The 11,603-nt window shown below is 38.8% G+C and overlaps 1 protein-coding gene and 1 long non-coding RNA gene across 2 annotated transcripts; both read right to left on the reverse strand.

The window, feature by feature from the left end:
• Positions 1–45: 45 nt before the first annotated feature.
• On the reverse strand, positions 46–7,774 carry LOC103517487 (cleft lip and palate transmembrane protein 1 homolog). Its single transcript, XM_026829573.1, has 9 exons — positions 7,496–7,774; positions 6,966–7,181; positions 5,870–6,028; positions 5,393–5,605; positions 4,826–4,943; positions 4,137–4,370; positions 3,531–3,764; positions 2,981–3,014; positions 46–477 (listed from the first exon to the last, which is right to left on the reverse strand). Exons 1-9 carry the CDS (start codon positions 7,556–7,558, stop codon positions 267–269), a joined length of 1,482 nt encoding a protein of 493 aa, XP_026685374.1. The 5' UTR covers positions 7,559–7,774; the 3' UTR covers positions 46–266.
• A 2,440-nt stretch (positions 7,775–10,214) lies between these two features.
• LOC113470842 lies at positions 10,215–11,013 on the reverse strand. The gene is made up of 2 exons (XR_003393748.1): positions 10,887–11,013; positions 10,215–10,349 (listed from the first exon to the last, which is right to left on the reverse strand). It is a non-coding gene; the product is annotated as an uncharacterized LOC113470842 (long non-coding RNA).
• Between the last annotated feature and the right edge of the window lie 590 nt (positions 11,014–11,603).

Consider the following 11,603-nt stretch of genomic DNA (forward strand, 5'->3'; position numbering starts at 1 on the left):
TTCCACCTGTTTTTATAGTTTAGGTATTGTTTGTTATTGTTGTTATTTTTTTCATATTAGTTTTTGTGACAGGTCTTGGCCGAAATGGAAGAAAGAAGGACGTCAGGATAGGACGACAGCCTTGTGACAGGACAGGACTTCATCTTGCATGTCAGACCTTATGTCAAATAAAATAAATAAAAAGTATTTAAATAAGAGACCTTGCTTAGACTGCTGGGGTAGAGGGACTTTTCGGGCAGGATAAACAAGATATATTCTATTCTATACTAACCGTCTCTCAGACATCCCAGCCGATACATGGTGGGCATTTTGATGACAAAAGCAAAGATGTCATCGATGAAAGTGTTGAGGCATTTGTAGGACATCATTCTCCAGGGCAGATGAGCCACGGACTTCAGCTTGTAGTTGATGAACAACTGGGGAGTCATCATGATGAAACCTGAAGGCAAAAAGAGTGATGACATTAAATTCATATATCTTCTTCTTCTTTTTCTTCGCCTTTTCCTATGTTCAGATGGGGTCGACGTCTGTCGTCGGCCTCTCAATCAGCTTTAGAGTGATCGCTTTGAGGCCAACTGCGTTTGGCTAGCCAAAACCAAACAAACAAAACAGGGTAAACAAACAAAATAATAAATTCATAAATAGTTTTTTTTTAAAGAGGTTTGATAGAGGGAACTGTAACTTCCAAGGTCTTATCGTCCCGAAATCGAAGAGAGAAGGAAGACAGGATAGGAAAAAGCCAGCCGTTCCGAGAACGAACGTTATTCGTTCGGGATAAATTCCACCCAGGGCGGGAATCGAATCCGCGGCCTAGCGGTTACAAGGCAGACACGCTACCAACCAAGCTAACTAGGCTGGCTCGTGCTGAAGAGCGATGACATTAAATTCATAAATCTTCTTCTTCTTTTTCTTCGCCTTTTCCTATGTTCAGATGGGGTCGACGTCTGTCGTCGGCCTCTCAATCAGCTTTAGAGTGATCGCTTTGAGGCCAACTGCGTTTGGCTAAACAATTCATGTTTAGCCAAAACCAAACAAACAAAACAGGGTAAACAAACAAAATAATAAATTCATAAATAGTTTTTTTTAAAAAAAGAGGTTTGATAGAGGGAACTGTAACTTCCAAGGTCTTATCGTCCCGAAATCGAAGAGAGAAGGAAGACAGGATAGTAAAGGTTTCAAACATACATTTAGGAGCAGACTGATTATAGTTTACATTAATTTATTTCCAATATAGGTAAGTAGGTACTTGGTGGAACTGCATTGTAACAGTTTTTTTTTTAAGAGGTTTGATAGAGGGAACTGTAACTTCCAAGGTCTTATCGTCTCGAAATCGAAGAGAGAAGGAAGACAGGATAGGAAAAAGCCAGCCGTTCCGAGAACGAACGTTATTCGTTCGGGATAGATTCCACCCAGGGCGGGAATCGAATCCGCGGCCTAGCGGTTACAAGGCAGACACGCTACCAACCAAGCTAACTAGGCTGGCTCGTGCTTAGTCCTGTTTGTGATCTGGGAAGAGTGTCTTCCCAGAGGTCCAACATTAAATTCCCTTCCTTCCAAAATCTACTTTCCCCCCATCATCTTTCATCATTTTGTTCTTACCAGTGAAATGATAACTTGGTAGCGATATCCCTGATTCCAGAGGTACTTCAAGTTGTGGAGTATGTATTGCAGGTTCAACAATTTTGTAGAGCCCAACAGTTTTTCCTGTAGATGATGTTGCTTTTGTAATCCCTGAAGCAGGTGATGTGCAGAATAGCTGTTTAGTTAGGAGATGTAAACAGGAGTATGAAAACACTGATGATATTCGAGTGTTTCTGTACATTGTGTAAATCATTTTACACAGTAAAACAAAAACCTCGCCCCTATTTGTAGAAAACTGGACAATTTTAAGAAGAAATCATTGAAAATTCTTTCAAAGAAAAGTTTCCTTCGCTAATTTTGAAGATTTAACTAAATTTATTTTTTGAAATTCGCGCCAAACATTTTGTTATCAGATTTGAAAAAAAAAAAAAAAAAAAAAAAGGTTAACCAACCTACCGGATGATGAAGCAACTTCAGTTGTATAGTGGTTAGCGCGGTGGACTTCGGATCTGGAGGTTGGTGGTTCGAGTCCAAGTCAAGACATAAAATTTAACGTAGTGCATTAAGCAGGGAACGACATTTATGACAAGAATTTATGCTTAACACAATTAAAATTCCTTTTTTTATGAAGCAAGCAGCGAGGGGCGCAAACGTTAAAGGTACATAGAAACACACTAAGTGAACTCACGTAATGTCCTGAAAGAGATTAACTACAATATTATGGGAAAACCTTGAACTACATCTTTCCGACTCACCATTAGCTCACGTGACGTGATGGTATTTTCTATTTCATGACTCCTTTTTGGGTTAAAAAAAAAAAAAAAAAAAATCCCCTTTGCGTTTGCGGTCTTCTGAAAAATGGGTCAAAAGGATTTGTAACTGAGTTACTGAGTGTGAGTGCACCCCAAAATAACAAATAGGACCTAACTGCATATTATGTGATGAGCCCTACTGATGTGTCCAGGCGAGAATGTCACTCATCCAGATATCTATCACTGAAAGTTTGTCCGCAAACATTCTTGAGCCTTGTGCATCCCAAAATCCATGGCCAGCAAAAAAATTGACTGATGTGCCTGGATTTGAACCCAATACTTCTGACGCGTACTTACACTTGTTTCATGCCCTTTAGCCACATATTTGGAGATTAAAATTAAACAAATAATGTAATAAGTATTGTCAACAAAACAATAAGTTGTTTGTTTATTCTGTATTTTAATATAAATGACCACACCAAATCATAAAAGCTTATCTAACTCAGAGCATTTGTATTTAGGTAGATGTCAATTAGGCAATAGGCACTGTACCTATTTTAATTAATGGAAAAATACCGCTGGGGCAGTAGTCAAAGTCTAATGACCAAAGTTGGAAACCATGTGTGCGTGTGACGAGGGAAAATTACGAGTGATAAGATTCTAATTGCATGGACTTTATACCTATTTTTGGGACAAAACAAGAAATGAAATCAGTCTTTGTAAGAAATAGTGAGCCAAACGACAGAACGTAAGGTCAACTTAGCTAAACTCAGATAAGGATTTAGGGTATAATTCCAATTTCACAGGAAAATAATAATTTTCGTAAGGGAAAATAATAATTTTCGTAAGGATGGTCTCTAGCTCTAGCCATGTTAATTTGGCTGGCTCGTCCTGAACCGCAGTCAACCATCGTGAGGACTTGTGCTTGGTCTTTAAAAGCAGAGAGAACCCTTTGAAGAACTGCCAGCTTGCTAGGCTGGTTAGGGTTAGCTGTTCTCCTCCCTGTTTATAGTCCTACAGCCAGACGCTAGTCCACCCTCTGTTTAACGTCCCCTAGCCAGACATAGGTCTACCTCTCTTTTATCTGCGACAAAAATTCATTCAAAATTTCAATTAAAATGTCTCATTTTTACTTTCTTTATTCTATAGGAAGGAAAGTAATGTAATCAGGTAAAATTTTCGACAGTCAGTTTTTACCTTCATCTTCAGGCTCATCCTGATCTCCGAGCAAACTGTTCACACTCCACTTGCTCTTCATTGTTTGAGCCGAGTAGATTTGCCACTTGAACAAGGACAGAGGCTGATAGGTGAGCGTGAGATCGAGCGAGGTCACTGTAGAGTTGATGGGAGAATAGTCACGCAGCATGTTCCAGTAGTCATTGAAGAAAACGGCCGGCTTATAGTGGCCGCCGTCTGGTAGAAATTCAATATCTGGAAGCAATATGGATCAAAGATATGCTTAATGATATAAAAAATAAATGTAAATAAAATAATGATAAAAAAGTCAGCCACTCACTATCAGGTAGACCTGACAGGTACGGCTGAAAACGGCCTGTCAAGTCTACCTGATAGCTAATGAGCACACACACACACCATCAGGCAGACCTAACAGGTACACCTGATCAGGTCCGCCTGTCAGGTCTACCTTATACCTGATGGTGAATGGCTGGCCTTGTAGTATTTCTTTTATCTGCGACAAAAATTCATTCAAAATTTCAATTAAAATGTCTCATTTTTACTTTCTTTATTCTATAGGAAGGAAAGTAATGTAATCAGGTAAAATTTTCGACAGTCAGTTTTTACCTTCATCTTCAGGCTCATCCTGATCTCCGAGCAAACTGTTCACACTCCACTTGCTCTTCATTGTTTGAGCCGAGTAGATTTGCCACTTGAACAAGGACAGAGGCTGATAGGTGAGCGTGAGATCGAGCGAGGTCACTGTAGAGTTGATGGGCGAATAGTCACGCAGCATGTTCCAGTAGTCGTTGAAGAAGACGGCCGGCTTGTAATGGCCGCCGTCAGGTAGAAATTCAATATCTGGAGAAAAAATATTTCTATTTATTTCTTTACTTATTTACACACTAAGCAGCAAGGCCATGTGTGAAGATTATCAAAGTAATAATTAATAAAATATGGACAATAATAATAATAATAAAATAATAAACATGGACGAACTACTCTGTTGTGTTATTGCAGCTTGGGCCAGCCACTCACTATCAGGTAGACCTGACAGATACGGCTGATCAGGTCCGCCTGCCAGGTCTACCTAATACCTGATGAGCACACACATTATCAGGTGTACCTGTCAGGTCTGCCTGATAGTGAGTGGCTGACCTTGAACAAATCACTGCACTGTACTACTTACTGAGGTACTGTATCAAGATGAAAGCTCAGAGCAGAAAAACTTGAAATCTTCCTGGAATTGAACCTAGGACCTCTGGAGTAATCTAGTGTGATACCTACTAGGCCAACATGCTATCAAGTAAACTTACACTCATTCAAAGGAGGTGGAACTGAGCCCTCAACCCAGTTGGTCTGGTCTGTCACCAAATTGATTGTAAGGTTGGGATGCCAGTGAGATACCACCTCTGACTTGATGGTCTCTGCTTTCTGTAACCAAGGAAAATTCTAGCTGTAAAATTGGGGATATAAACTAACTTATCCTCCATAATGAGAAGTTATACCCAAGATGTTGAATGGTGCCCTATTTTCTGATTAATCACTTTTTTTTATTGGGCTTTGGTACCACTTTTGAATTACCTACTTACTTCAAGACATATTCTCTTACATCCATCCTCATTTGGGAATAGAAAAGTTTGGTCAGAAAATTTCTGTCCCAGCTGGGATTTGAGCCCAATATAGCTTCAGGTAGAGAGTCAAAGTTCTTAACCTTAACCACTTGACCAAATGGTCACAGAAGTTAGATAACGTTCTGTATTGATACCTGGACCAGTGACATAGACATTGGCTGCCTCAGGTTGCAATCAGCCTTGTAAGGGCAACAAAAGAGCATAATTTGAATCACAGCAAAATGATAAGGCTCAATTTCAGTCTCTTACCTTGATTTCCTCCAAACTGGCTTCGGTCTGCCCAGTCAAGAGGTTCTGAGTTCTCTGGAACTTCAACCTCTTGAATTTGTTCAACTGCTTCACTCCATGAATAGTTGTAGTTGCAGTGAGCTTTGTCTTGAGAGATTGAGGTGTGTCACCAAACTGACTTACAGGCTTTGTAAAGTATACATGGAGGTAGATCGAACCGTTGTTTTTTAGTTTCTGCAAGGTAAATTATTTATTAGTAATGAAGTAGTGCACCACTTTATTGTGGTACCTCAAATATTAAGTGGAAATACTGTAAATAGGTAGTTAAGGGGCACATTAATTTCATTTAAGTTGCAGCCTTTTTTAGTGTCCCTTTAATCACTTTTTCTGTAAGTCTACAACTAAGATATTACACAGACTTTTCAAACAACTCAAGCTAAAGTTGAAACTCTCCCCATGAACACAGACAAGATATTTAAGAATGACTTGAGAACATACCTCTGTTGTGGTCAGTTTAGTACTCAATTTGAATGTGCCATCTCCATAGGGTCCTGCTGTCCAGTCTCCATACACAAGATTGTCATGTTTCCAAATCAGGGCATGTGAGTTGTCAAAATCTGGATTCCTGTCACTTTCTGACAGAAATACATACATTTCCTAGAAGGCAGAAAAACAAAACAAGTATCATATCCAACTGTACCTATACTTAGTACAGATATTGGTATTATTTCTGCTATGTCAAAGGTAGTCCAAACTTTTTTCTTACTTTATTATGGCTGGTTTTTAGCACATACTGAACAACATTCTTTCACCTCTTCAAGTCTTCAATAATCAAATTTGTAGAATTCAGGACCTCTGACTTGTGTGCAAGTTTATAGCAGGTTAGTAGGCATTTTGCAACTCTTGTAAGAAGATAGTTAAGTAGGTATCTATTTGAGTTGACATAATGCACTTACAGACATGTAGAATGCAGGGATATATATCTACAGAGGGTGCAAACAATATAATAGATCAGTTGCGCTTACTTGGGTGGTGTTTCAAAGTCATAGAGCAGGAAAAATGAGGACCAACGGAATTTTCCTTTTTCTTCTACGACTTCTAGATCCCGAGATAAATCGATTTAAAAAATACCGGCAAATCGTAAACTTTGACGTCACGGCATACGCTCCCGTAGGCGATGACGTCACATCAAATGTCCCGAGAAAAGCTCCCTTGCAGGCAACGCATTAATGTGTTTGTGCGCATACGTTTCGGCGCAGTTCTTTCTGCTCCGCCGCTAGCGTGCTTGCATAGTGGCGCTACCTAGCGCTACTTTATTATGGCTGGTTTTTAGTACATACTGAACAACATTCTTTCACCTCTTCAATAATCAAATTTGTAGAATTGAGGACCTCTGACTTGTGTGCAAGTTTATAGCAGGTTGGTAGGCATTTTGCAACTCTTGTAAGAAGATGGTTAAGTATTTGAGTTGACATAATGCACTTACAGACATGTAGAATGCAGGGATATATCTACAGAGGGTGCGAACAATATAATTGTTATACATACCTAAATATTATGTCCCCACCTATGAAACTTTTTCATGACAACTTACCACATTTGTACCATTTTCAAATAAATTCAGGGAGGGTATTCTGGGAGGCAAAGCTGCACCATTAGGGCCAACATCTTGAGTAGGCTGTGGTTTCCTGAAGAAGGACGAAATGAAGTATATGACCAATCCCCTGATGATTAAACTCTTTGTGATGGCAAAGAATGACTCAGCAGTAGATGGCTGTCTAGCTTGCTGAGCATTTTGAGCTGCTTCTCCCTGGAAAATGAAATAATTTGACCATTATATTATTAGTAAAATATTGTACTTACCTGTTAAATAAATGTTACATATATATTTAGAGGGGTGACAGCTTAATTAAAAATTGCTCAGGATGAAGCCAGTCTTATGTAATAGGGAACCCATACAAAATTGGGTGGTGACCTATGATTTCCCAATACCTAGTCATCCTCACACCCATTTTGGGATTTTTAGAGGATCTTCTAAGTAATACCTACTTAGATACCTGGGAAGAAGAATGAATTTCCAGAAAATATAACCAAACTGGGTTTAATATCAGGGATTTAACTTACTTCAGCAGGACCATTGCTTGGGGACACAGCACTGGAATTATTCTGACTATCTCCTTCTGCCATTCCTAACAAGGTGTATCACTTACAGATGAAGTTACCGCTACATGCACAATGTTTCGTGCTAACAGTTCACAGTGTTCCCGCTAAACCTACGCCCTTATGAAGGCATGACTTGGAAAGCTCAAAATTCAATACCTACTCAAAGATTATTGATAAAAAGATATGATTAGCTGAAAGCTGAAATCCTTCTTCCTTGCTTTTGGCTTTTGCTCGTTTGATAAAAAAAAAAAAAAAATGATTGGGTTAACCAGTGTTGCCGGATTCCCGTAGCGTTGACAACACTGGTGGATTTCGAAGATCGTTTCACACGTTGTCGAAAAATATGACGGGCACATTGCGTATACTGTTAATTTTTAGGCGTTTTGAATGAAATGACAAGTCGGCAAGAGCCAAAATATTCTTTTTACTTTCTATTATTAAATTAGCTACATACCTAGATCTTGAAATTAAATGATGGGTTAAAATAGGTAGGTAGGTACACCAAGTAGGTACGAGCAGGTAGGTATTAGGTACCTATCTAGAAGAATAAAGAGAAAAATCAGCTCGAACGAAGTGAAAAATGTTTGTGTTGTAAGATATTCTGGTAGGTAGGTAGGTAGGTAGATCTTGAAATTAAATGATGGGTTAAAATAGGTAGGTAGGTAGGTAGGTACACCAAGTAGGTACGAGCAGGTAGGTACTAGGTACCTATCTAGAAGAATAAAGAGAAAAATCAGCTCGAACGAAGTGAAAAATGTTTGTGTTGTAAGATATTCTGGTAGGTAGGTAGGTACGATAGAAAGCAGGAGAAAAGAAAAATTGACTAAACTTAAAAGTGACAGGAAAAAAAAGTTTGGGCAAATTTGGTACGATAGAAAGCAGGAGAAAAGAAAAATTGACTAAACTTAAAAGTGACAGGAAAAAAAAGTTTGGGCAAATTTTGTTTTGTTCGAATTTCCATTTTTTTTTAGAAACTTTTGAAAATTACCATATTTTGTCTTGGAATATTTTTTTCCGTCCTCCTTCAAGGATAGATGATTGACTTAGGTAGGTACCTAGGTACCAGTGTATAGTAGGTAAGTAGGTATTATGTGGGTTTACTTACATATATAGATGGCTAAATTTACTACTTAGGTACCTATAAGTAGGTATCTAGTAAATATTTGAAGGGATGGGAGGGTCTCTTTCCACAGTTTTCCATATTTGAAGTAGGTACCTACCTAGATTAGCACCGGAGAATTACCACCATAATTCTAAAAAAAAAAAAAAAATGCCCACCTAGACATACCTACCTATTACTCGTATATGTAGGTACAAAGGAGTAAGCACATAGCTGCTATCTCTACCTCAGTAGACAGTGCGGTTTAGGAGTCAACCAGTAGTCAGAGAGTATCTACATGGAGAGGGGTAGGTAGCTTTGTGATGTTAAAAAACAAGAATAATTATGCAAATGTTGGGAAAGAGAAAGTCACAGAAAATTGTTTAATTGGCTCCATCATGAGGACTTGGGCTTGTTTTTTTTTTCAAGCAGAGAGAACCCTTTGAAACTATCAGCTAGCTAGGCTGGTTACGAGGCTGTTCTCCTCCCTGTTTATAGTCCTACAGCCAGACGCTAGTCCACCCTCTGTTTAACGTCCCCTAGCCAGACATAGGTCTACCTCTCTTTTATCTGCGACAAAAATTCATTCAAAATTTCAATTAAAATGTCTCATTTTTACTTTCCTCATTCTATAGGAAGGAAAGTAATGTAATCAGGTAAAATTTTCGACAGTCAGTTTTTACCTTCATCTTCAGGCTCATCCTGATCTCCATACGTTTCTGCGCAGTTCTGCTCCGCCGCTAGCATGCTGCGTTAAGTCTGACGTCACAAATCTTTGAACTTCTCATTATAAAAATTGAATTTTCGACCTTTTACTGTTGTTTTTTCGGAGTTTTGACCTCAGATTTGGATTTTTCCCAACTTTTTACATAAGAATCGACCATTTTTTTATAATTTTTACCCACTTGCAACTCCTCCATTGTTATACATACCTAAATAATATGTCCCACCTATGAAACTTTTTCACGACAACTTACCACATTTGTACCATTTTCAAATAAATTCATATAGATCTAGCTAAATTTACTACTTAGGTACCTTTAAGTATAGGTATCTAGTAAATATTTGATGGATGGGAGGGTCTCTTTCCACAATTTTCCATATTTGAAGTACCTACCTACCTAGGTTAGCACCGGAGAATTACCATCATAATTCTAAAAAAAAAAAATGCCCACCTAGACAACTAGACATACCTACCTATTACTAGAGCGTTGACTCAAAGGTTTATCAGGAAAGTTTCGGCAATAAATCGTTTCTAAGCATTTTCTTCCTCAAAAGATTGGTCTGGCCATACAGAGGGGAAACGCTGAATTCATCCTAGGGTCTCTACCGGAGGGGAGATATTCTAGTGATTTTTTTTTTTTTTCTTTTTTCAATTTTATTTTTAATTATGTTTCAAATCTAGTGGTTCACATAAAGTAACACCCATCTGGTCAAGACACTCGCCTGGTAAGTCAGCGGCGATGGCACGTTGAATGCACAATTTTTGCCGAACGACAAGTTAGAACGGGCCTTTCCAGTTAAAAAAAATCTTTCCTACCTTATTGATCTTCCACAGTTCTATCCCGACACTGACAAAACAGCTGATTCGTATAAGAGTATTGGCATCGTTGTCTAGGACATACAGGAGAACCACCACAGATTGGAACACGTTGAAGAAGACACTTCGTACGGACAGACCTTCCAGAGACTGACGGTTGTTCCAGAACTGAATATCTGCAATGAATAGAAGTATCAAAGGGTTTTACAACGAATTTATTATGAAGCAACCTCAGTTGTATAGTGGTTAGCGCGGTGGACTTCGGATCTGGAGGTTGGTGGTACGAGTTCAAGTCAAGTCATAAAATTTAGCGTAGTGCATTAAGCAGGGAACGACATTTATGACAAGAATTTATGCTTAACACAATTAAAATTCCTTTTTTTCTTATGAAGCAAGCAGCGAGGGGCGCAAACATTAAAGGTACATAGAAACACACTAAGTGAACTCACGTGATGTCCTGAAAGAGATTAACTACAATATTATGGGAAAACCTTGAACTACATCTTTCTTTCCGACTCACCATTAGCTCACGTGACGTGATGGTATTTTCTACTTCATGACTCCTTTTTGGGTTAAAAAAAAATAAAAATCTCCCATAAGTTGTTGTTTACAAATGCAGGAGGTATTGACTTTTAGATCATTAAGTAAAATCTCCAATTGGGTCGATTATGAAACGCACCAAGAGGAGAACAGACACGACAGTGGTTACTTACCATTCTTGAAGGCAAGTAATTCAAACACCGAGTGTAGAATCGAAACAATGACAGTGGCGGCTAATAAGTAGGGAGAAGTTTCCAGGAGAGCTTCCTTGAGAGAATCCTGGTCTGGAAACACAAAGGGACATGAAGGCGTAAGACATGAGAGAAGGAATGTTGTTGTGGCTTCAGCTGTAGCCGACTGGTGATGGCAAAATAAAAAGAGTTCATCTTTTTTATCTGCTATACACCGGTGTGATGGTCTCTAGCCGTGTTTAATTGGCTTGTCCTGAATTGCAGTCAACCATCATGAGGACTTGGGCTTGTTTTTTTTCAAGCAGAGAGAACCCTTTGAAACTATCAGCTAGCTAGGCTGGTTAGGAGGCTGTTCTCCTCCCTGTTTATAGTCCTACAGCCAGACGCTAGTCCACCCTCTGTTTAACGTCCCCTAGCCAGACATAGGTCTACCTGGAGGTATAAGGATAAGTTAACACTTTAAGCCCCAGTGGTACCTTTATCTACCTCAAATATCAGTTTTCTCTTGACATGAGGTACATATGAGTACCTTAATCCAGTGTATTCTTTAGAGAAATGAGGTGCTCTATGTCACTCAATACAATGTATTTTGTACCTATAATATGGAGGTCTAATAACTCTGGTCCCTCAGAATATTTTGCTATGCTTGAGTTTTTTCTCGAAACTCCCGGAAAATTGTTGGTCTCTCAAAAGGGTACT

Source organism: Diaphorina citri, unplaced genomic scaffold (assembly GCF_000475195.1).
Source record: "Diaphorina citri unplaced genomic scaffold, Diaci psyllid genome assembly version 1.1 scaffold1865, whole genome shotgun sequence".
Taxonomy (NCBI): Eukaryota; Metazoa; Arthropoda; class Insecta; order Hemiptera; family Psyllidae; genus Diaphorina; species Diaphorina citri.

Excerpts from the sequence above, each read along its gene's own strand:
- LOC103517487 (XM_026829573.1), bottom strand. The coding sequence starts at position 7,558 with ATGGCAGAAGGAGATAGTCAGAATAATTCCAGTGCTGTGTCCCCAAGC. Across the intron at positions 6,029-6,965 it reads TTGAAAATGGTACAAATGTG|GAAATGTATGTATTTCTGTC; the intron begins GTAAGTTGTCAT and ends TCTGCCTTCTAG. Across the intron at positions 3,015-3,530 it reads GGATGAGCCTGAAGATGAAG|GTATAAAGTCCATGCAATTA; the intron begins GTAAAAACTGAC and ends TCCCAAAAATAG.